Below are 26,030 nucleotides of genomic sequence, written 5' to 3' on the forward strand. Positions count from 1 at the left end.
TTGCAGAAAACATGAGGTAAAAGGTTAAACTCGCGTTACAGAGTGAGGGTCAGTGTTGCGTCCAAGGTTCAGTCGTCTAATACTTAGGAACAATAATTGATGCAAAACTGTCATGGAATTTTAATACTGATGTTAGTTATAAGAAAGGGTTGCAGCGTCTATATTTTATGCATAAACTAAGACTTTTTAATGTGGACACAGAAATATTGGTCCTCTTTTATCGCTCCTTTGTAGAAAGCATACTAACTTTTTGTTCCATTGCCTGGTATTTCACATTGTCGGTGAATAATAAAAAAATTAATTGCATAAGATAGTTAATATGTACAGTAAGATTGCTGGGGTACAGCAAACTAGCATGACGATGACCTATGAGTCCCGACTGGTGAGGAAGGGGCAGGCGATTATTAGAGATGTATCACATCCCCTGTTTGGCAAGTATGAGCTGCTACCATCAGGCAGAAGGTTGAGGGTGCCAAGTCTCTGAACCAACCGGGCCCGCAGGTCATTTGTGCCTATTAGTATTGGATTTCTTAAACAATGAGATAAAAAATCTGAGCTGCATGGGGGCGGTTTTCCGGTTGTTGGTCTGTTGATTTTATTAATCTGACGTTTGCTGTATGACACAAAATGAATTTCCGCAAGGACTAAATAAACATCTATCTATCTATATATAGACAGATTTGAGGCTGAAAACGAATGCCACATGAGACCATGTGAGAGATAATGAGGTGACCTTTTCATGTACGGGATCTAAATGACAAATTGATGTTAATGTCTTGACTCAAAACCCCTTTACTTTTCTTCCTAACAGCCAGGGTTTACGGTTTCATTTCTCTTAACAAGAACGACTACTGCAGCCCATGCAGAGCAACTCAGCCTGGGAAGGTTTCACACAAATCAGTCCCTGTTGATAGCTGATGGGTTTGTTTTCCACTCTCTCTCAGAGAATTTTTGAGGCTGCTTCAGTCAGACAGCGACAGTTCATCATGAATCGAGAGAAAGCAGTGGCCTTTATTCTCACTGCCATGGTCCCTGACATCGTGTGAATGGCAGAGTGAAGAAGAAATCTACTAAGACAACAGAGGGGGGGGGGGGGGTAGATAGTTTGAGGTGGAGAGGAGTGCAGAGAGAGGCTGAAAAAAATAAGATAGACAGACATGGTCTAGGGACAGAATAGGAGAAACGCCACATTGCTGTCAATAAGACAAAGACTCAAAAAAACCCCCACTATGTGTCAATGTCCCAGCTCTTGAAAAATACACCACCACATCTCTCTGCTCTCCTAAAGAGAGAGGTGAATCACAATATACACTTGAACTGGGAGAGGCCAATTCAAACACAGCCATGCTGGGATAGATACAGCAGGCGGCATTTTGGGATAGACTGATTATGTGCAAAGTGGGAATGAGTAAGACAGGATTGGTTTCAATTATGCTCTCAGTGTGAAAGTCTTTATTGTTGTAATGCCATTAGCCCATCCTGTGTCCCACTTCAGAAGATTTGCATCATCCTCCCTAAATCCCTGTTTATTTATTTATTTGCAAGGAAAATATAGGTCATGCATTCATACAGACCATACATTTTTAATAGTTTTGCAGCTTTAAATGTCTGCAAGCCGCCCCTGTGAGCCTATCTGCCACAGACACTGAGTATGAATTAAGCACAAACAACACACATAATACGTAGAAGTGCAGGGTGTCTTTTCAAAAGCCTGAGGTATTTAGAAATACCCCTGCTAATAAATCTGTGCATTATTAAAAACACCCTCCTCGCAAAAGTGTGCGATGTGATATTCAAGGCGAAGACAGGACAGAAACCTCCACTTATAACTGTGGCAGAATAACAAAGCTAGGGTTCTTACTCCATGATGGACATGTTGTACTTAGTATGTGTCAATCTGGTACAAGTTAAACAGGAATGTAAAATGCATTTGCAGCTACATCCTACAAACCTGGCGATAACCCAGTGATCACCTGAATGAAAAGACCTGAATACATAATCTTACAAGCACATATTATTTGATCAGTATTTGTTTTGATCAGTGTAGCTCCATTTCTAGGAGGCATAAGGGAGCCCAGGGGCTGTAACTAGCCTTTTCCCTCCTACAGCATGCTCTATCATTTCCACTCTTCTGTCTATCACTGAAAAGAAATGGAGAAAGGGCACTTTGTCTGCGTTTTTAGTACCAGTCTTCACCACATGGTTACATGACTCTAATGTGGATGCTCAGTCAAATAAGCATCCTGTTACGAGCTAAAGAGGACATGTTATCTTTGAATGTGACTCAAAATTTCATGTGGGGTCCGTTGATATTGCCTATTTCAACCATAAAATATGGGAAAGGGCAAGAAGCAAAACGCACAAAACAATTTCATGTGGTGGATCAGACATGATAACAGCGGTGTGTACTACCAGAGCAACATTTGTGTGGTGTGGAAAGAAAGAAACAGAATTGATATTGTGGTTCCACTGGTTTATTTTACATCCACTTAAATCTGATTCGACTGTGATCTGTTTGAGAATGAGGGAATATTCACTTTTAAACAAGTTTTTTTTGGGGGGGGGGGGGGGGGGGGGGGGGTGGGACAGTAAGCGATAACTGTCTCTTGGATGATATAACAGGAGATAAAATGACAGTGAGACGACAATATTAACAACTATTTGATTCTTCATTTTGTAATTTTCTCGGATCAGCAATTTGCCAAATGACACTGCATTTCAATTACCACTATTTTCCCCTTATGGTTTAAACCCATTGCTTTAAACGTCTGCCAAATTACACAGATTGTTGCTTTTGATCTCAGTGGAATTGCATCTGTTTAAACCTGTTTACTTCAGTGTCTATTCTAATCATTGTTGATTATATTTAACTGCAAATGAAGGGATGAAAATGCTACAATGCATGCAAGCTTTAAAATCAAACGTAATACATAGTTGCAGTATGCACATTAAAAATTCAACGGGTTATCTGGCATCTTTATGCAATAAAGACATAGCTACTTCTTGTAGACAACCATCATCCATCTGTGGTTACAATGCTCCAAATGAAATCTTAGCTGTTAGTTATGCTTGATAAGAGGAAGACAGACATGTTCCTCTGCTGAGTAGAGCCATAGTATTCTATCTTGAATGCATTAAATGGGCAAAATCAATAAATGTCTGCACTGTCAGCCTGCCAGACTGTAAAAACACATTTTTTATTTCACGCTCTGTCTAAAAATGAAATTGCCAGGAGAACTGACTTAAACCATGGTTAAGTTAAGACATTAGAAATGGTTACTTTCTCTGTGTCGCCGCGCTCTCTGCCCACCAATCCTCTGATTACAGCCTCCAGCTCGGGTCTTAGAAGCACATAAGAGGAGAAATATGATCACAAAACATCATGGACAATTCCTACCATAATAAATTCTGTATGTTATAATTTTGTTGTACCGCATGGGTGAGCATTTCTCTGGTATGTTTCCTAAACAGTTTTTCCAGTGACAAAGATAACACATAAATGGAAGGAACCTACAGGAAACGTAATTTATGGGACATAATAATAAAATCATCCATTCCACAGTACTGTGTATGTAACAGTATTTGTACTTTTAAGCCCAACTGAAATTATACTGTTGGCCAGTTGCTCCATCTAATCTCAGCACCAATAGCAGGTCAAACTTTTTACACTGCAATGTTTGAGAGTCTGTAACATTTATTCCCATTAGCCACACAATCACATCAGTTTTCTAATATGGAGCAGGTTTGATATGATAACTAAGGAGCCCTGTTGAGCCATTTTCATAAACAACCAAGATAGCTGCAGCTAATGTGTTTCTATTGAATCCGCTATCACGTCTATATTAAATGAACTGGATGGTATATTTTCTCTAAAGAACAAACAACTGCACTAAAGCTTTTATTTGTTAAAAAAGATGAGATAAGAAAGAAAGTGTTTGCTGCACTTCCAACAGCATTTGGTAAGTTTAATTTACCAGCTCCCCGCGACCCTGTATGCAGGATAAGCGGTTGACGATGGATGGATGGATGGATGGAATTTACCAGCTACGCTACATCCTACGTTTTGGAGCTCTGATTGGTTGAGGGTCTGTCCAATTGTGTCCAGAGGCACTTTTGTCTGCACCCATTATTAACACCCCTTGGAAAATGATCATAGAGGTTCTAGTTTAATTCCTGTTTAGTCTGGTGACGCCAGGCTGTTTGGACGCGGTTGTACATGTGAAAAATAAAGGACATAGTTGTGTTAAGAATAAAATAAGAAAGGAGAACACTTTCTCTCAACTTTCTCTCCTCCACACACATGGCCATATGCAGACTCCGTTTCAGAAAGTAAAATCACTTTTCACATTCTACCTCCTGCTAATGTTAGCATCTAATGATACTTTATCATGACAACATGCTAAATGGCAAACTAGCAAAGGCAATGCTGAAAAGGTACAGCTAAACTGTACAGACAGAATAAACCCTTTTGTTTTTGATTTAGAACAAAAAAGAAAAGAAGAAAATAACTTTTCTTCCACTCACAGCCCAAATGTTTCAGTTTTTTGCCCTACAAGTGAGAATCTCAGAAGAGCTAAGCTCTCTCAATTTTTCATCTACATTTTTGTTTTGTACATTGAGAATTAATTTCAGTGTCACAGGGCTCTTACCATTGCTACAGACTTTTATTATTTCCCAAATGTTTGAAACATTCATGTGTACTCAAATACAAACAATGCAAACAATGTACTCAAATAAAAATACTCTATTATACTTCTGCAGCTCTGACAGAGCAACATGTATCAGAGAACCATCACTGATATTCCTGGTTGAGCGTCTTAACTTCTTAACTTATCTCACAAAAGAACAATTATATAGCTGATTTCTTTGGGTTTTAACGCATTGCCCCAGCAGCATGGTGGCTGCCCAGTGCACGTGGCATCCCAGCTGTTATAAAAGCAAAATCAGGTTTAGCCAGCTGGGTTCAAAATTTATCGGGTTACAGTATAATGTCATTATATCTATATTAGTTAGTGGGAGCAGCTGGAGAGGAAACATCAGGAAAATGATTGAAAGAGATTGCACTGATGAAGCACAGCACAGATGCATTGTTGAGTCAGTGCTCTGATTAGGTGTGCTCTTAGTGTGAAAGTAGAATAGAACATCATCTGTAAATCTTCACTGGAGAAGAAGAAGACTATTAAAAAAAAGCGAGAAATTACATGCTATGCAAAATTTGTGGCTCATAATATGGAACATTGATATAAAGAGTCTGAAGACAGTAAGTGAAGCAATTACTGTAAAGAGCACTGTGGGATGCAAAGAAGAGAGTTTAAAATGTTTTATTACTTTAATTTTCATCCTGGCCTTAATAATACTATAACTGTCAGTTCATTATAGTACTAATATGATCAGAATTTATTGAATGTGAATGTAGTCACCTGGACTGATCTATTCCTACACTGCTGGTAACTATTTTGGCAAAATAAGTAATTTTGTACATCATGATTACATCTCATCCTGTTCCATGACAAAACTGATTTTGGTGATTTTGCGTGTGTGGGAGCATGCGTGCCAACATGTGTGGGCAAGTATGCATGTGTGTCTATAGGTTTTCGTCTCAGTGGGCGCTGCAGTAAAACAGCAGAGCTGACAAGTGCATCATCGGCCTTTGGTGGCACATCAGGGACAGCTGGATGTTGTCAGGCAGCCATAACACTGATGGAAATGGGCTGATTGCAGCTCACAGGCCCCTCCTGCTTATAAATCAGCTTCACAGCACTCAGGGGTGGAATACAGCAGCGACAGACTGAACCACACCTACTGTACAGTACAAGAAACCCTGCAGCAAACACTGTGTGCAAATGTTTGTTTTACTCTCCTGGCAGAAGGATGGGACTTACTGCATCAAAGTAGTTTGTCATAATGTGACACTAAATTGACTTTAAAATGATTTTCTGGTTTGTGCCATTTAATAAATTGTTATTCGTTAAAAAGCCTAAAACAATTTGAATGTATTCTAGAAATAAAACTATTATGCTAATCATTTTTGATTCCATCCTATAATGTATATGTATATGTGTATTAGAGATTAAATCATATGTTATGCTACATGTATGTAAAAAAGAACGTAAAAAGAGCTTTTTTTCCTGAAGGGAATGTGACAATGATGTTCTTCTCTTATAATGAGTATGTGCCATCTTTTCTCTGGGGATGTTGGATGTGTGCTGCCGTGCATTTACACCACCCACATGGGCTGCACCACTGTCAGACAAATCTGAAATTAGAAAGCAAAACTGTAGCATGCAGCTCCAAAAGCAATATTATTCTAATTAGTCAGCTTTGGCTCCTCTTCTGAAAGAAATTAAGATGTGAAAGGTCTGAAGAGATTGCTTTGGACCCATGGTGGCATTTGAGTTGATCGACATGAGAACTTTTGAGAATATGAAGGTTTTTGAAACCACAAATATGACATAGCTTTAGGGCAACATCACCTGTTACCCAATGTACCTCAGTCTTTCTGCAGTCGGGAGTATAAAATACAGTTTTAATGTGCATCACAGGAAAAAAATATCTTAATTAAAACAAGCCATAATCCATGCTGACCTTTTCACAAAGTTTACTCAAATTAATTGTGCTGAGGAATTACCAGATGCCCAGGGGCTTAGCACACACAACAAAGAAGAAAAAATGTAGAATCTTTCAGTTGGCAGTCTAATTGGCACTATGCATATGTTTGATTTGCATACATGTAAAGGTTAGTGTCAGATTGTCCATAGTGACATCCCTCCTTCTGTTGTTGTGGGTGGTTGGGTTTCCTGGGTCAGAAACCAATATGTAGATTTGTGCAAGGTGTCAGGAGACACTTACCTCACCAGAAAAACAACAGCATTGGTTATTTGTCCAAATGCCTAAAACAACCTATGCTTACATTTACCTGACAAGGGCCTCTCTCAGAAACAAAGTAGTGCTGATCCCAATATTTCCCTCAACTTACCAAATAGTTTTGGTTCCTATAACCGAACCTGTAACCGTAGAGACAGCAGTTTAGAAAACATATGATCTCATGCTACATGATCTCATATGGATTTATTTTTTTTTGTAGAGATCAGAAAAGGCTCATTTTCTGTCATTTTGGAAGGCAATGACAAATGACCTATTTTAGCAATTAGTCTGGAGGACTTGTTAGAAGACGTTCTCCATCTGGGCAGTTGGCCCTCAGGACTGTTTAAGAGGTTTTAATAACCTCTGTTTCTAATCCTCCTTCCAATGGTTTGCTTACTGTACTTCTACTTTTTACTCGGCCATGAACTGCCATTGTGCTTGACAACTCGAGTTAACATACTACATCCTTAAATACATTCATAATACAATTCAGAAAAGGTGACATGTGTGACATCGCTTCTTGTCACTTGCCCTGGATCTCAAGAAGCCATTATATTGCCTTTGCCAGGAGCAACAAACCAAAGGCTGTCTTGAAGATAGCACTATGTGGCTGGATGGACAAATCAACAAAACTTTCCAATCTTCCACAACAATCTTTGCAACAAGTTCAGTTCGCTTCAGTTCTTCAACCCTGTGAATATAACACATTTATAAAATCCCACCATAAAACAAACAGTATTGGAAATAAAGACGGTCAGTTTTCATGATTGTCAGCTATTGCTACAACTGAAATGGAATAAAATGCATTTTAAAGTTGCTACCACATTATCCTGATTAGTGTCATTTTGTGTTGTGTTGCTGATAATAAAATTGGAAAAGGTCATATTTTACCCCTGTGGGGCTGGGTGTGGCTTTGGAGAAATCATGAGAAATTAGCCGTGAGAAGGTTAAACCATGCACTCCCATCCCAGCAGAACCTAATTAGTGTAAATTAATAAATCTAGGTGGTCGTGGTATACACTAGATTCAAACTGCTGTTAAAAATTTTAATGTTAATGCAGTGTCAGAGATTAAACTGAGGGAAGGCGAAGGGAGGCGGTCTGGGGTAGAAAAGGATTAAGAATCAGCTTTGAAGGGCTTTTCCCATGTGCTCCACAGAACCATATCTCACTTTTGGCTTTTTCCACGGCTTTCTATAGGGACTGTTTCCACTGAGCTCAGAAAACCCAATCTCCCTCTTTGACCTTCTCTTACCCAGTGGTTTCTGTTGATTACCACGCGTGTGCACGCACACACGCACGCACGCACGCACGCACGCACACACATACAATTCATGTTGCAATATGGAACATTGGGTTCCCTTGACAGCATCCACATTGCAGTGTGACATAAAAAACATAAACTATAAGGTATAAGGAACATTCAGGAACATGGAGATATCTGCTTCTTTTTAACATGTTTACTCCATGTTTACATGTTATTTTTCTCTGCCACTCTATCTCCCTCTCTCTTTGTATAAATGCCATGGATATGATCTAGACAGCTGAACACATCATTGCTGTTATAGCACTGCCATTCTCCTCCTGCTTTATTAAGACAGTAAGGAGACGTCTCCCGCCTCCCTCGCCAAAAGTACCCTCATTTCAGACTATCTCTGTATCTCTTTTCCATTAGTCTGCTCTCTCTTTCTCTCTCTCTCTCTCTCTCTCTCGCTCTCTCTCTTTCTCTCTCTCTCCCTCTTGCTGTCTTTGTTTTCTCCTGCCTGTATGTGCCTGGTCAGCACTCTGCTCCTCTGGGGCTACTTTGGTGCAGCTTGAACACATAAGCAGGCTGTTTAGATACTCATATACATATTTTTCACAATCCAAGACAGTACTAGTCCTATGGTAATACGCAGTTCAAAATGCATAAACTGAAGATACAGTAGAGTGTACATTAAAACTGGGCTTCTTGTGTAAATACACCAGTTCCTGCATCTGCATGGGATGCAGACATGTTAGTGTAAATCACATCACAAGACGAACCATATGGTCAGCCACTCGAGCATCGGTGGGACTCCTGCCAACACTGAAACAGCTTGCTTTACATATTTTAGTTCTAGCAGAGCATGCTTCTGCAGGAGTAGGCAACCATGTTTTCAGTGCTCACATGAAAAAGACGAAAGCAAGAAGATTTGTTCAATTATTTGAAAGGAACCACAGTGATAAAGCGATTGCACTGATTGAAAACATTATTTGGGAGGAACCATACAGAGAAAAGGAGGTGTGGTAAATAATTTAGATTTAATCGCAGGAAGAATGTGGAGTAAACTGACTAAATCAGAGGCTATGGAGAACTAAAAGTTGTGTGAGGAGACTCACTACCTAATAACAATCTGAATAGCTTTTTAACATAACATACACAAGACAAAACAACAGACAAGACACAGTTTATAAGACCCCAACATACCTGAAATTCTCAACTTCAGGACTTTCACTTGAGGCAGCTTATGCCCACCTGAGTAGTACAACACTCCTATACACCAACTTTGAATGAGCTTTACTGTAAGCTTAATATTTTGAAACAGTGTAACAGTGTAACCTCCAAGATCCTACTAACTGTATGCTGGATACAATTTTTAATAATGACAAATAATCCTGATCTTCACAGGACAGAATTATTTAAAAATCATCAATAAATGTCTGGACACTGCTGGAGTTTTCTAGTAATATAAAATGTCATTCAGAGAGACTTCCAGGCTAAAGCAATGCCTACTGAATAGAGGTCTGTCTGAACATTTTGCCCAAAAAGACAAATTTCTGCATTTCCCCATCAGTCCCCACTGAGAAATCCTGCCCGCTACAATGGCTTAAAATATAAAGGTAAAGGAGATGACCAAAGGGGCAACTATGAAAACTGGTAAACTGTAGTTCCAAGATGCAGAACAACTGTTGATCAGTCATATTTTGCACTAAAAGGCTTCCTTTCATGGCACACCTCAAAATGACAAGACAACATAAAGTTTTCTCTAGTGAAGTGAAACACTGAAGTGAAACACTGGCTTAAAGGTGGGATAAGCAATTCTAATCCCATACATGTCTTTTTGTCAGATTCACTGAATATCTCCTCAAGGTCCCCTAGCTGTCCATTGCGTGTGTACTCTGAAAACAAATGCAGTGTTTGTACTAATCTTGGCTCTATTTATGGGAAACAAATAAACTGGCCCGCACACAACATCATTCCAGCCATGATTTCTGTCAGGTAACATTAAATGACTTGCCAACAGACATTCAGCTTACTTTCTAGTTTGCCAAGACATGCTGTTGTTGTGATGTTACATATAGTAGCAGGATAGTTGTGAGTATCGCTGTTTGGAGCTGCTGTGCTGGCTCTGGTACCATCTAGTCCTCTCTGCATGTTAGCGTTGCAGCAGCAACTGTCAATGACGCTATGCTATCCCAAAACCTATGTTGATGTTGTTCACTCTATATCATGGTATTTGTCATGGTGTCGGATTTCTCCAGGATTTCTCCAGAACAAAGATGTGAGTACTGAACAACTTTTGTATTCACTTGTCAAATGTTTACATGTTGCATTCATACTTTAAAGGTTCAGTGTGTAATATTTAGGATAATCTATTGGCAGAAATGCAATATAACATCCATAACTATGTTTTCAGTGGTGTATAAAGACCATAATGAACTGTTGTTTTTATAACATTAGAATGAGCCATTTCTATTTACATACACTGCGGGCCATGTAGCGCCGCCATGTTTCTACAGTTGCCTAAACGGACAAACTGCTCTACAGAGCGCGTTTCATCACGTTGAATACATACGAAAACGAAGAAGAACAAGTAAGGTTAGTAGTAGTAATAGTAGTACTAGTAGTAGTAGTAGTGGTATTCGACAGGTCTATTAGAAGCGAGAAAAGAAGAGAAATTTGGATAAATGGAGGACCACAGTTATAACAACAGAGGGCTCTGATTCTTGCAAAATCACGTATTGCATATACATATTTTGCAAACATGTATTCTGTAATATGGTTATAATGGTTAGTTTGCTGTCTGTGTAGAGTGAACTAGATGTCTGCGGGTTGTTTACATGCTAATGATAATAATGATAATGATAATCATGTCTTTGTAGTGCAGCGTACAGCACAGACATGTAGGTTACTCAACAAACACAAGTAAGAATATTGATAAATACTATGGAATAATACAAATATAATTAGTATTTACTGGTTTAATATTATCCTTCTGGTTGTTTCCTCTGCTTCATAATTTAAATCCCTGCTGTGGTCGGGCACTAAGACCCAGAGGGAAGCTGCATTTCATTGCTGCTCTGCCGAGCTGCCGAGCGATCCTTTTGCAAGCAACGTTGCATGGTGAAGGAAGACTCATTCAGCATAGTGAGTTATACAGAGTGAAACTGTGTTGTTGTTGTTAGTGACTGTTACTTGTTAAACTTAAGCTACGTTTAGTTGAGGTAAAGGAAAGGGGATATTTTAGTTGGCTATGAAGAACACTAGTGTTGATAATGTGAATGCCATTAATATTACCTATCTCTAGCCTATTTCAAAACATCAATCTCCATAGAATGTTGTCAGTGAAAACTAAATGTCATTGTGTCCCTGTTAATGCTGTTATATATCCTTCCATTCACTGACCAGATGGATATTGAAGATAGGAGAGAGAGAGAGAGAGAGAGACAGAGAGAGAGCCTGAGAGAGAAGCAGGAGAATGGCAGGGAAGCTAATTCTGAGGTCTGTAGTGGTCTACAGGTCTAAGGAAATGCGGGCTGTTTTGTTTTCTTCTAACAACAGGCATTTGTTGGCAGGTCTGGGCACCAAGGCAAAGCCTAAACTAAATTATTTAATGATATTTATTATATTTGCTATATTCTGACCAACTTAACTTTCTATTTATTTGCTGTAATAAATTAAATAAATAAATATGTAGATGTTACCTAAATGGCTAGGCTATAAATGAGCATATATCCACAGATATACACACAGGAAAATATAATAAAATAAAAGCAATCATTCATACAGTACATGTATCCATACATATACTCATTATTTCTCCAAATTCAGACAGTAGCCACTTTAAATAGGATCCTTATCAACAGCTTATGTATGTATGTTTGTATGTATGCAAGCCAAACTACAGAGCAAAGTCACACTCTGATTGAACCATGAACCATGTTACTGTTACTGCATTGTAGATGCAGTAACAGTAGTGTAATTAAATAGCATTATTTGGACCTGCAACTTATCTAAGAGAGAGAGGAATTAGACGTGGTATTACTTTATCACACATGTACATGAGTAGCTGGGTAGCATTTAAGTCACAGCCTACAGAAGAACTCAGACTGGCCTTAGTGAGTTCGCCCCATGCAGCACTGATGTGTCTAAAAGCTAACATTACATGGGCGTGGGAACCATTGTGGGTGAGACAAGACTCGTCCACTTTTTAAGACCAATGTTATTGGGTACACTCACTTTTACTGTCTGTAATTCAGTGCATGTTTTTCACTTTTCAGAGTGTTGTCAATCAAATCCATTCCACTTGAGGAATGCAGTAAATTAAAGTCCATTCTACAGCTGTAACTTTCATGCTGCTGCTTCTTCAAATCCACTCCACTCGGCTCATTTGGAGTCAATATGAGTTAAACACCATTCCTTGTTTTCACTGCTCGCGCCTGCTGCACTGCCGCGACACAGCTAGGTAAACAAAGCATTTTCAGGTACCTGCTGCTCAGGTGTGTCTTTGTGCTCACATACTGTCACTAAAAAAGACACTTTTTAAGTGAATGTTCATCATTTGTTCGCCTGATGCTTTTAAAGGAATCATGTAGTCTTTGTTGCAGTATTCAATTACAGTTACACTTACGCTATGTTGTTATAACACGTTCAACAGAGTTATCTGACAGTTTTACTAGGGCTAGCTAGCTAGCTACAGTAATGTTAACATTAATCAACCAGAGTTAGCAGCTCTTTGAATCCTGGTCATTGAGAGAAGCTAGCTGTACCAGTGCCAAATCTGATTCAAAAATGGACGGGACAAAATTGTTGTTTTTTCATCAGCATGTGTGTTGACTCAGCAGGGGTTGATATTACATGAGAAAGTTGATCTACAGGAGAAACATATCTGAAAGCAACACAGTATGACTGAGAGCTGCACTGACTTTCTGAAGTTCTGTTGAGTTTTAGATATTGAATTGTCACCTGCCACCTGAATTTTGTGTTTCCCTTTGCATAAATAAAAACATTTCCTCCAAACATTGGTACAGGAAAGAAATTAGCGCAGAAAGATTCTCCAGAATGCAGGAAATTAAGTGTTTATTCTCAAAATCTTCTGGGGGAGGACCACCCCTAACATATTTTAGGATTCATGGTAGAGACTCTAATATCATTGTATACAAAATACAACAAAATGCAGTCTAGCGCAAAACATTGAAGTTAGCAGCTTTAAAATAGCATGTAAGCAATAATCATTGAGGATTTCTATAAATCTTGTTGTCTTGAGATCTATATATATATATATATATATATATATATATGTATATATATATATATATATATATGTATATAGGCTGGTTTTTATTTATTAATATCTTGACTTCTTCACTGGTTGTTGACATACGTGTAGTTCTAATACAGCAACAGAAGATGTGAAGATGTGTGCAAAGATTTTGCAAGCGCAAGTTATGCATACCCTGGGGGCTATGCCCCCCTGTCTTTCAATCATAGTGACGTCCCTGAGCGTCCACTCCGACCAAGCGGGAACCCCCGGGTCTGAAAATTGAGGGGAATGTGGAAGTGCCTTAAACCTGCATTCTATAGAAAGGCCAGCAGGGGGCGATTCCTCTGGTTGAAGTCCGGTTCCATTAGAAATAATGTCAAAATGACCAATCTTTTCACCTGATTTATTACCTCAGTTAACACTTTCATAATGAGTTTATGGTCTCTAGTTTCACGTCTTCTTCAATACAGAATGATGTTCATTTAGTAAATGATGGTCCAATTTAGAGGAAAATAGACCATAAAGCAGAGTATGCTTTAGGATGGGACTATCTTATGATTGACACGTCGCCATGGTAACGACATTTCAATCAGGCTAGAGTGACTCGTACACACAGCATTGTGTAAATTTAACCAGTGCCGTTAAAAAAAGCTTATTAGGAGCTGGCTGTTCATTTTCTCCGGTAAGTACATTTAGTTTTAAGACTGTTGTTCGCTAGACAAAATTATCATCTCTGTTAAAATAACAGTTAACATGAATTATAGATGCACCTAGCTAGCTAACCAAGCTAGCTAGCTCCACACAGAGCCTTTGGCTTCACAGTCTCATCCAAATATGGTCACGTCTACAACATGGCTATGGCCAAACTGCCAAGCTCGAGGCTTCAAAACGGCAGTCCACAAACCAACAGGTGACGTTGGCTACATTCACTTCTTTTATACAGTCTATGATTCCAACTCAAGAGCACAGGAACACACACTACAGTCGGAAGGACGACTTCACAACTTGGGAAATTTGACCATCTGAGGAACACGTGAATGCACCGTGAGCTGCTGGTTGCAATTCTCAACCCTCAACACTAGATGCCACTAAAACGTACACACTAGGTCACACACTTATCACACCTATATGTCCATATATACACAGTCAGTGTAAAATACACTCGTAGACACACACATATATATAAGTACTTGGTTTTATCTGTCCTGTTGTTTTTATCCTGATTCTGTTTTATCAACTCATTTATTTGGCTGTTTTTATCCAGGCAAGGAGGCTTCAGGTAGACAACCTGAACATATCTGCCAATTGCATTGCTTATGTATCTAACAATGTTTATCAATCTGGCCCCCACCAGAAAATAATGTAGGTTGCTAATAACATGCAGCTTTAGAAATAATGCTGGCTAGCAAGCCATGCTAATGTTTGCAGCTTACATCCAATCCAAAGCTTGCCAGGCCTACCATGCCTAGTTATGAAAAAAACAGTTCAGTCATTAACTTAAGTAAACTTTCAAAATCATCAACCTCTTTGCATCTGAATATGGTATTTTTCATGAACAGTCCTGTAACATAGGTTTCCCAATTGTCATTATGAATGCTGTAATCTCTCACTATAATTGTGCAATTAATAGGTGAAGCACCAATTAGGTTATGCACATACAAACCAAGAACAGGCTTGGATAATTACTCCTACGGTCGATGGTCTGCAATAGCCCCTCTATCACAAATTAGCTGTGATTCCTTTAGGGGAGTACCAAACTACGCTCAAATAAATACAAATAAACAAAATAAACCATAGGGCAGAATATGTAATACATCTGCAAAGATCAAGGTCACAGGACATGCAAAACATTTAATCACACTGAAAATTATGGCTATCAAGTTTAATATGACAACAGTGAGAGGTCGATGGCAGAAAGTGTGGGAGTCAGCGTGTGAGCATGTGGTGGGCTGCGGTTATAAGGTCTTCTGTACTCTGTCATTATTGTGTCCACGCACTCAGCAGCGTGCACACACACCTACACACCTACACACACATACACACAAACATGCACAGCCGCAAGATAAATACATTAGATCGATCCATATGTGGGGAAAGTGTGCCTATGTTAAAATGGTTGCTGTTGTGCATGTGATCGAGAGAAGTTTGTGGCTCTTGCAGCCCTCCTACATTCTCTGGCTTTTCTGTGCTCTCTAGGCAAGTAAAATTACCCCCATACATCTTCTGACTGTGACATATTGATTGTGAGCAGAAGGAGAGGCTATCATCTCATCTATGGTGTTGTTGTCTTCTCTGGTCACTGAAAGTGTGTTAGGCCATTTGTTGGACAAGACATAGTTAAACATTCATGTTGGTTTTTCTAATTAAATGTTTATCCTGTCATTATTCAAACTTGTTATTGGATTTCTGACTAGCTGATTATACAACTGAGGCTGGTAAAACCTGAGACGATTGGCTAAATGTATGCTGTGTAATGTACGCAGAAAAGAAAAAAAAATTAAGAAATAGTGCAGTGTCAGACAGAGAATTTGGATAAAGCACAAGTTTCAGTTTCATAAACACACGCATTCACACGCATACGCACACAAACACTGTTCTTGTGCATGACTGCCGGCTCTCTTCCAGACTCTGCTGACAAACAGTTCTCTTTTTCAGGAGTTCTGAGCCTCGTCTCTGGTCAGATGCCATCACTTTCGCCTCTTCCACCTGTCAGGTGCCCTTGCTTGCTTTAATGGTGGCGGCGGAGAGGGCAGAACACTGGACAAGCTGCTGGATCCTGTCCCTGCGTCAGTGTGCCAAGCCTGCATCACAGATCATTTCCCAGCCTCCTCTCTCCTCCGCTGTGCTCAGCCAAGCCTCTCAGCAGGTGTCTCTCTGCAGAAGAGGTTTGCCACTACGCGGGGCCGCATCTCTGTGCTCAAACTCAGAACAGCAAGCAGTCACCTCCGCAACATAAATAATGACCAAACTCATCACAAAACAGTAAGATGGGCTTAATTTTTTATTTGTTCATTTATTTGTATAGTACATTTCAACAACAAGGCAATTCAAAGTGCTTTACATAAAACATTTCATTTAATAAAAGGCAGCGGCAAAAAGAAAACCCTTGAATTAAAGTAATTGTAAACAGTTGCAGCAGATCTGTAGTTTTCTGGGAGTTTGTTCCAGACATATGGTGCATAAAACTGAATGCTGCTTCTCCATGTTTAGTTTTGACTCTGGGGACAGAAAGCAGACCTGTCCCAAACAAAATAAAAGATCTGGATGATTCATAATGTAGCAGATTGCACCTCTTTTCACTAATATGGCTTTTTACACTGGAAAACTACTACCATGCACACCTATTTTTTATTTGTTATTACAAGTTGATGTCTTACAGTACTTTGAGCCAGGCCAGTAATTATAAAGTAAGTCACTGCCTGAAAGCCACACTTTTTATTGTGGCAAGAAAATACAGTGTTGAAACAGCATGCGTAATATTTTTGGACACAATACTTACAACATGGAAACTCCTCAAGCTTGTTTACAAATGACAAAAACAACAATGCTGGTGTGAGCAAACGCAGAGAAACAGAGTAACTTTAATTAATACTTTAAGTATTCTCCTAACGTTTGAGGTAGCTGACTATTTCTGCTTTTTCCAACGATTTCTGGTTTGTGTGTATTTCACATCAGCTGCAGTTACTTCCTAAAAGATGAAGGTGTCCTCGTATAACTACTTTGAAGATAAAGGTGTTGCACTGAGTACTGTCAATCAAGAAGCAATCAACAAAGGCACAGCTGGACTTCAGCTGCTTTTTAACTTCGCCTTTTGAAGTTAATACACAGAGGCTGGAGTACTGCCAAGCACTGAAATGGGGGTGGGGGGGTGGGGGGAGTATTTAAACTTGCATCACAAAATAAAATGATCTAATATCATGGCATAATAAATTCACATTTTTAGTATCTCAGAATTATAAAAGAACGACAGTGGAGATATGTTTTGCACTATCTCAAAATGGTTAATATAAATAGGTTAATCTCTGCATAATTTTATCAACACTGATTAACCAAGGACTAATGGCTTTAGTCGGCCACAGTGCTGATTGCCCTGCTACTACAGTCGTGCTGATGTTTTCCTTCTCTGGGATAATGTGTGATTATGTGATGACAACGTGTGAGACAAAGGTGATGTTGACGCTGTGGCAACACCATCATTACTTCCTCCTCTCAATCCTACCTCTAAATGTGTGAATAACAAGATTACATTTTCTGCTGATGAATGGAAAGAAATTGAAATTAAAGAAAGCAGGAAGCCATTCAGGGTAACACAAAATGACTGCCTATTTATCATATAGGCTGCCAGACCAGGACGCCAGATAAATCACAAAACTGTTGGTTTAACGTGAGGATTCTGTCAACAGTTGTCAAGGGGGCTTCTCAACATTAAAATTTTAATTTAGTAGTTAGCAATGCCACTGGATTGCTGCTGCACAACAGAAAAACACACAGCACAAATGTATATCTATATATATATATATATATATATTACTGCTATTTTCATTAAATCAAAAGATACACAATAACATAGGGACTTTTCCTTTACTAGCGTCATTGTTTTTATGTCTGTATACTACATTTCTACCCTGCTGTTGCTGGTGGATGTGGTTACCAAGGTAACATCTCTAGTGGCCTGCAATTTGAGAGTATGGTGCCCCGTAATGTTGGCTCCATGTTACCATAGCAAATGTCTCTGTTCTGCAGCACACACTGCACAAGGGAGCTTAGCGGGCTAATGCTCCTCAGTGTAACACTAAGACAGTTAATTAGGAAAATTGAAAAATCACTATTGTGACAGTAGTTCAAGGAGGACTTTCTAAATTAAATTTATTTACCTTATCCTGCTCTTTTTGTCAGTTTGATTTTCATTCCTGCAAATATAATATGATATAATAAGCAAATGGACTACTAGTAACGGTAGTTTTTCATGCTACTTAAGACAATACTATTATCAAGGTGCACAGCAGCAGTAGTAATAATACCAAAGCACCATTAAATAAAATAAATAAAATACCACATCATTATCAAATATGACAGCATTTGAAAACATTTTAAACCACCACCAGCGAATAGCTAAATCATCCCAGCACTTTGAATAGAATACCCACTCTGCACAGGCCCAACTAGACAAGCAGAGCAAAATAACTGTATGCATTATACATTGTGCAAAGAGTGCATTACATTTATAGCCCCATGTACTCTCCTGAAGGGATGACTTAACAAGAAATCTTGAGCACAAGCATATACTCTTAGTTGGGAATGGCAGCAGTTGGCTTTTCAAAAGAAGAAAATCTCTGGTATTTCACAGCGATTTCACATATTTATATTGCAAAAACTGGACATTCAATAAAATCTAAAATATTTAAAGATACAGGAATATTACAAAATGCTACATAATCAAATTCTAGTAGTACAAGAATACTTGCGTATGATGTTCAGTTGCAAGTGAACTTCTAAAAAAAGGTTCTAAAAAAGGTTTTGCGCTGGCAAGACAGTTTGGAGGCCCTGAGTCAATCAAAGCAGCAAAGACCAATGGATTGCAAACACAACTGTTTGTATACATTTATAAGCTCTATAAAAAAGAAGTATGATTGCATGAATTAAGCAAATTCTGACCCTTTTGAATTATAACATGGCATCTATATTTACTGCAGACTGAATGCTGTGGCTCTAGGTAAAGCAAACACAGGAAGCAAAACAGTAGATGAATATATCATTCTTATGGGGAATGTCTGTCACTTTAATTGAGACATTGACTATTGCATATTCAAGCATGTGCTGCACTAGGCTGCATTAGCCAATCATGAATGTTGTCCGCTGCCATTGGCTGAGCTATGAAGAGAGCCGTGTACTGTGCTGTGAGGGGCTGGCAGGGGGCTCTCTATCTCCTCTGCGCTCTCTCATTCAACCTCTGTAGTCAGCAGAACAAGTGGCTGAGCAGAGTAGCACAGCCGCCACGGCTACAGCATCCTGCAGATGACTCTGCTCCATGGAGGAGAGGGAGGGAAAAAAGGACAAGTGTTGGAGAGAAAAGGGTAGATCCACAAATGAAGAGAGACTGAAAGGGGATGAGAAGCACAGAAGGCGTAAGAGGGGTAAATGAAAGGACTTGAGTTAATACGGCTGTCTGCCTGAGGACCACTGCAGCTGTACTAAATCTGGGACTGTCAGGAAAACCCTCAGCAAAGGAGCAAGTGAGAGAGGCAAGGGAGCAGAGGATAAAAATAAGTGATTTGAAGAGCTGATCCCATCACTCTGGACAAGCAGGGATGGCAACCCCAAGAGCCTCTCCGTCAGCAGATCAAACTTCACACAGAAAAAGTGCCTTCGGATAACCAGTCTGAACCTCTTCAGAGGAGTGAAGAAAACAGGAAAAACAGAGTTATTCTGTTAGTTCCCGAAAGGTGAAAACTCATACAGGACTACTGCACTGCTGCACACAGCTCAAGTCTCTGCTGTCCTCTTCTCAAGTATCCCTCAGTCCCCCCTCGCACCTGCCTGCTCCTGGTGAATGTCTTCTCTGCATGCACTCCCACTGCTCCGCAGTTGAACACACTCATGGTCGATGCCAAGGGAAGGAATATGAAATGTCTGACTTTCTTCTTAATGCTTCCAGAGTCAGTGAAAAGCAAGTCAAGTAAAAGCTCCAAAAAAGGGAATGCCAGCGGCAGCTCCAAGCTGCCCCCAGTCTGTTATGAGATAATCACTTTGAGGAGCAAGAAGAAGAAGAAGATGGCAGCGGACATTTTTCCTACCAAAAAGCCAGCGTCCACCACCACAGTGCAACAATACCAGCAGCAGAACCTCAACAACAACAACACCATACAGAACTGTAACTGGCAAGGACTCTACTCCACTATAAGAGAGAGGTGGGTACAACCAGCTAGTCAGTTCTCAGCAACATCACATTCAGTGAAGATGAATTTGAAATTTAAAAAGAAGTTCAATAGATAGAAAGTGAATGGTCCACTGCATTTTAATTGCCAGTTTTCTGAACAGAACCATCAATAATTCTATAAATGTATCACAAAACACTTGTGTATGGTAATTAAATGTATATTAAGGTTTGTGTGTGTGTGTGTGTGTGTGTGTGTGTGTGTGTGTGTGTGTGTGTGTGTGTGTGCGTGCGTGGTGGGTGTTCCCTCTGCCCTGCCCTGAATCTGCTGGGGGTACCTCTGTTTACACCCTCTCATGCTCTTGCAGCCTTTGCTTCTCTGACATAACAGAGGGCGGACAGCCATCGGGTGTGTTTGATATGCATAACAGGCTGTGGCTGTTTTGTACTAAAAGCTAAATATTTACCTTGGCCTATCAGTAAAAGACCCCAGCTGTCCAGAGCAAAATGTGTGCTTTCCAGCCTGGCTTTGTTGTCTCTCCAGACAACATCATGGGGCTGTTTACCCACCCCTGTGACATGTTCCACTACTTAATAATATATGAACGCAGCTTTATTGTTGGTCCCATTCTTTCACAGTGGGGATTTTCCATTTAGTTCATTGTCTAGTTAACTTGTCTCTCTACAGATCTAGTAGTTTAAGCTGAAAAATTATTGAGCTTTGAAAGAAGTGTTGTGTGCTGTGTAAGACTTTTAAATCAATAAAATGTATTTAGTCTTGCCTGAAGCAGTTAGGACCCTTTATATACTGATTTTATATATTTTTTTTTTTTGGGGGGGGGGGGTAGCAGAAAATACCTCAACTTTCTCCTGTTTTTTGTTTCTTTCCCCTTTTAGAAATTCAGTAATGTTCAACAATGAGCTGATGGCAGATGTTCACTTTGTGGTGGGTCAGCCAGGAAGAACCCAGCGGCTGCCAGGACACAGAGTAAGAATTTCATCAACCATTAAAATCATGGTAGCAGGGAGGAAATGAACAAGTAATCAGCCAGCCTGGCCCAGTGTTGTTCGTATCATATCAGCATAAAAACAATCTTACTCATTGCCAGCACTAATGGAACTAAAATCCTTTGTGCTCCACTGTCACTTCCGCACCATGTGTCTTCCTGAGACAGTCCTCAATTATTTATGCAAATGAGGCTGAAGGATAGAGGCACAGAGTGAGCGAAGGAGGAAGGGATATCCTCGTCATCTCACACAGAATGGGTCGCCTTTGTTTCTGCTTTAGCTCAGCTTTTCAGAGACAGCTCTGTAATTACTCAACTTTAAATCAAACGCATCCAAACACACACACACACACTTATGATAACACATATAGCAAGGTGCATCTTACATCCTAGAAATACTTTTGTACTCATTTGCTTGAATATCTTTCTGAATTTTGGAATGACAGTATAATGAATCTACTATAAGTAGCTATGATTATTATTATTGGGCGCATATTCATCCTGTTGATGCCAGTTGTATCTTGTAGGTCGACTTGACTTTTTTGTTTAATCATTAATTCATCTTGCTTTTTTAAGATGTTCACATAAATGATCGATTAAGGTTTATAGTTGCCTAGAACATGTGCCTCATCTGAAAGCACATCATTATGTCTACTCTGTTTGAATACTATTATAACATTCACATTATATCTAGTAAGTGATTTTTCAGCCATGAATTTGGCTCTGCGATTCATTCCACATCTACACTGTCAGATGAGGCCTGCGTGGGTCATTTTTTCTGTTCTTTATATGCGACCCTAATGTATGCTCTATGATTGGTGGCTGCAGCGCACTTTGTGCATTTATAGAACACATTTATGGAAGGACATTGATGATGACTTGACTGCACTTTATGCTGAGACATTATGAGATATAATGACATTCGGGGCAGCAATCTTTATTGTGTCCATTTGGCAGAAATTCAGATGTGCATTATGATTTCATTTTCAAAGTTATATCCGTACAAGATGGAGGATGTAGCTAACAGCTAAGAGCAGAATTTTATGTGAACATCTGTAAAATAAAATGGGTCAAGAGGTGAGACTAATCTTTTTCTAACATGCAGTATTTATATATCCGTCTCTAAATCCACATAAAAAAGCAACTGTCTTTCAGTTGCCCTCTTTCTTATGAAAAAGAAACATGAATATCAGTGTGTAACAACAATAACAGCACTGTTTTCAAAAACTCTTATTTACAAGGTTTAATTTAGTTTGGGTTCATTGCAATTAAATTCACAGAAATTCTGTCTGCTTTTTTGTGAGAAAATTTATACCACCCCCATACCCACCTACACATACTTGTGCTGCGCACACACTCACACACACACACACACACACACACACACACACACACACACACACACACACACACACACACACACACACAGACCTAAACCATGAATGTACTGGAGTATAATTATACAATTCATAGGCTTGTACTGTATGCAGTGCTTATTACTGAAATTATTAGTAGCATTGTGTTGCATCTGATTTCATCATAAGTTCAGATAAGTCATTTATTTATGTAAATTGAACTTATGCTGCAATTCTGTTCAGTTGTGTCATTTGGATTTCCTGTTTGTTTTGTTTTTATCAGCGGCAATCTTGTCCATTAGAAATCTCCCTCCCTGTCCTCAGGGGAAATAGTAACTGGCTGAGCACTGCTCATTATGTGAGAAACTCAACAGGTTAAATCTCTCCATTGATTAGAATTAAGGCATTGTTCAATATCCACACAGAGATTGGTGTTTTTATGAGCTACATGTGAACAAATTGCATTTAGTACAATTTTCTACCAAAAGTTACTACATGTCATGTTGTTTCCAGTGAAATTACAGACAACCTACTCAGTCACATTTATTTTTTTCTTCTTCTTCCAACAGTATGTTTTGGCTGTGGGCAGCTCAGTGTTCCATGCCATGTTTTATGGTGAACTGGCAGAGAACAATGACGAAATCCATATTCCAGATGTGGAACCGGCAGCATTTCTGGCAATGCTGAAGTAAGGATTCTCCACTGTCTACACTCTTCAACATAGAGTAATTCCTTCAACTGGCCCTGCTCTGTGATATTACATTGCCCTTTTTCATATAAATGTCATCTTCATGTACATAACTGCTATTTCAATTTCATGTTGGTGAAAAAACCAATGTTTGATGAAACTAGTATATATCCATCTCTGGCACCTGTTCAGCACTTACCCTGCCAGACAAATGAAAGTCTTTCTTCCTCTTTCTGTGAGATAGAATCTATGTGTCTATTTTCATTTCATTATACTTTCTACTTTTCATGCTGAATCACTCCATAATGTTCTCTACCTCCTCCTTGCTGTTCTTCCATCACTTTTATTTATGAGTTTTGTTTTGTATGTCCTTGCAGGCGGGCTACAGTAGGTGGTAGATGAGGGTGTAGGAGGAATACTATTTTGTTGGCTAGTTTGATTAGTTTGCACCACGATTTCACTCTGTTAAGAATCTCATTTCATTATTTTCCAACAAGGTTTTGTCCAGATGCAGCGATGCTATTGCATACAACACTGTAATATCAGTTTCAACCACAATCAACTAAAAATATCAAATGAAGATATTTGTTATATTTACCATGCCCTCTGGTCTTCTTTTTACAATATAATTACCTTCTTAAGAAACACATTCACACGAAGTCCTTTTGCATGTCGTTACTTTGGTGTTTGATCTGTTGTCTAAAAAGCTGAGAAAGTCACATTTTTACCTCAACAGGTACATATACTGTGATGAGATTGACCTGAGTGCTGACACAGTGTTGGCCACTCTTTATGCTGCCAAGAAGTACATTGTCCCACATCTAGCACGTGCCTGTGTTAACTTCCTGGAGACCAGCCTGAGTGCCAAGAATGCCTGTGTGTTACTCTCTCAGAGCTGCCTGTTTGAGGAGCCAGAGCTGACACAGCGCTGCTGGGAGGTGATTGATGCCCAGGCCGAACTGGCGTTACGCTCTGAGGGCTTCTGCGACATTGACGCCCAGACCCTGGAGAGTATCCTACAGCGAGAGACACTCAATGCTAAAGAGATAGTGGTATTTGAGGCGGCGCTCAACTGGGCTGAGGCTGAGTGCCAGAGGCAGGAGCTTACCTCGTCGACTGATAACAAGCGTAAGGTTTTGGGCAAGGCCATGTACCTGATACGTATCCCTGCAATGGCTCTCGATGATTTTGCCAATGGAGCAGCCCAGTCGGGTGTGTTGACGCTTAATGAGACCAATGACATCTTCCTGTGGTACACAGCAGCCAAGAAGCCTGAGCTGGAGTTTGTCAGCCAGCCTAGGAAGGGCCTGACACCCCAGCGCTGCCACAGATTCCAGTCCTGTGCCTACCGAAGCAATCAGTGGCGTTATCGGGGCCGCTGTGACAGTATACAGTTTGCAGTGGATAAAAGAGTTTTCATCGCTGGGTTTGGACTGTATGGATCTAGCTGTGGCTCAGCAGAGTACAGTGCCAAGATTGAGTTGAAACGTCAAGGGGTACTGCTGGGACAAAACCTCAGCAAATACTTCTCTGATGGTTCCAGCAACACCTTCCCAGTTTGGTTTGAGTATCCAGTCCAGATCGAGCCTGATACCTTCTATACTGCCAGTGTGGTTCTGGATGGGAATGAGCTGAGTTACTTTGGGCAGGAAGGGATGACAGAGGTTCAGTGTGGGAAAGTGACATTTCAGTTCCAGTGCTCCTCGGACAGCACTAACGGCACAGGGGTGCAGGGGGGACAGATTCCTGAGCTCATCTTCTACGCTTGACAACCCCAGTGCACACATTGACTGGTTTTTAGTGCACTGATGGAAAACAGAAATGATCACTTTGTGCATAGTGTCACTCTGTGTAATTTTTTTTGTCACTACTGTTCAAAACAATTTGATCTCAGACATGTGAAAGGGTCTAATGTCGTTTTAATTTCAGTAATTGGTCCACTTGAGTAGGACCAGATATATGTTTCAAGATGTTGCATTGTCCAAATATGTAGATGAACAAAAGTCCTAAAAGATTAAGAAAAAAAAATCTGGCACTAAATGTGCATGTATATATGAATATATGTAAATTCTGAAAAATATATGATGCCACAATTGTGGCCAATGCTGGCCACAAAAATATCTTATATGATGAATATGCTACAGTATGTTTATTATTTCTATGTTTGCATAGAAAGCACATATATAGCAGCAATACTTCACATTCTATATTCTACAATAAGCATTTCATGTCAGGACTTGTCTGGACCCTCAGCATTATAAAGTAAGTGAAAAAAGCTGTATAATACTTTCAACATACAATTTCATTAGGCATTTGTATTTCACTGGTTTCAATTGAATCTGCAGCTTTTTGATACTTTGAATCTAGTAACGGGGCACTTAGAGAGGGCTGGAGAGGTCTTAGATTAGGGACCACTAGATATGAGACACATAACCCCTACAGTATCTCTCTGTAGCATGTTGCTCTGCACCTACACTCATCTCAGTCACTCTAGTGCGATTAATTTAGATCAGTGGCATTATGTTTACAGTGAAATTTTACATAAAGTGATCACCATTCGCCACTACATGGTAGGGTGAAAAATTTCTTTGGTTATCTATCTAAATCTGTCTGCATTGCAGCACTTACAGCATGGGCAGAACTGTTCCATTTCATCTAACGTGTACTACTAATTGTTCTGGCTCCTTGGTTTTGTTTACAGCAAAACGATCAATGATTGATTCAGTGTTAGAAGCTG

At 39.6% G+C, this 26,030-nt stretch overlaps 1 protein-coding gene across 1 annotated transcript; it reads left to right on the forward strand.

Annotated features, from left to right (window-relative positions):
- Positions 1–19,330: 19,330 nt before the first annotated feature.
- Positions 19,331–25,466, forward strand: btbd3b (BTB (POZ) domain containing 3b). Its single transcript, XM_046070296.1, has 4 exons — positions 19,331–20,277; positions 21,141–21,231; positions 23,175–23,293; positions 24,030–25,466. The coding sequence occupies exons 1-4, from the start codon at positions 19,967–19,969 to the stop codon at positions 25,060–25,062; spliced, it is 1,554 nt and encodes a 517-aa protein (XP_045926252.1). The 5' UTR covers positions 19,331–19,966; the 3' UTR covers positions 25,063–25,466.
- Positions 25,467–26,030: the final 564 nt, after the last annotated feature.

The sequence above is a fragment of the Micropterus dolomieu genome, linkage group LG15, assembly GCF_021292245.1.
Source record: "Micropterus dolomieu isolate WLL.071019.BEF.003 ecotype Adirondacks linkage group LG15, ASM2129224v1, whole genome shotgun sequence".
Taxonomy (NCBI): Eukaryota; Metazoa; Chordata; class Actinopteri; order Centrarchiformes; family Centrarchidae; genus Micropterus; species Micropterus dolomieu.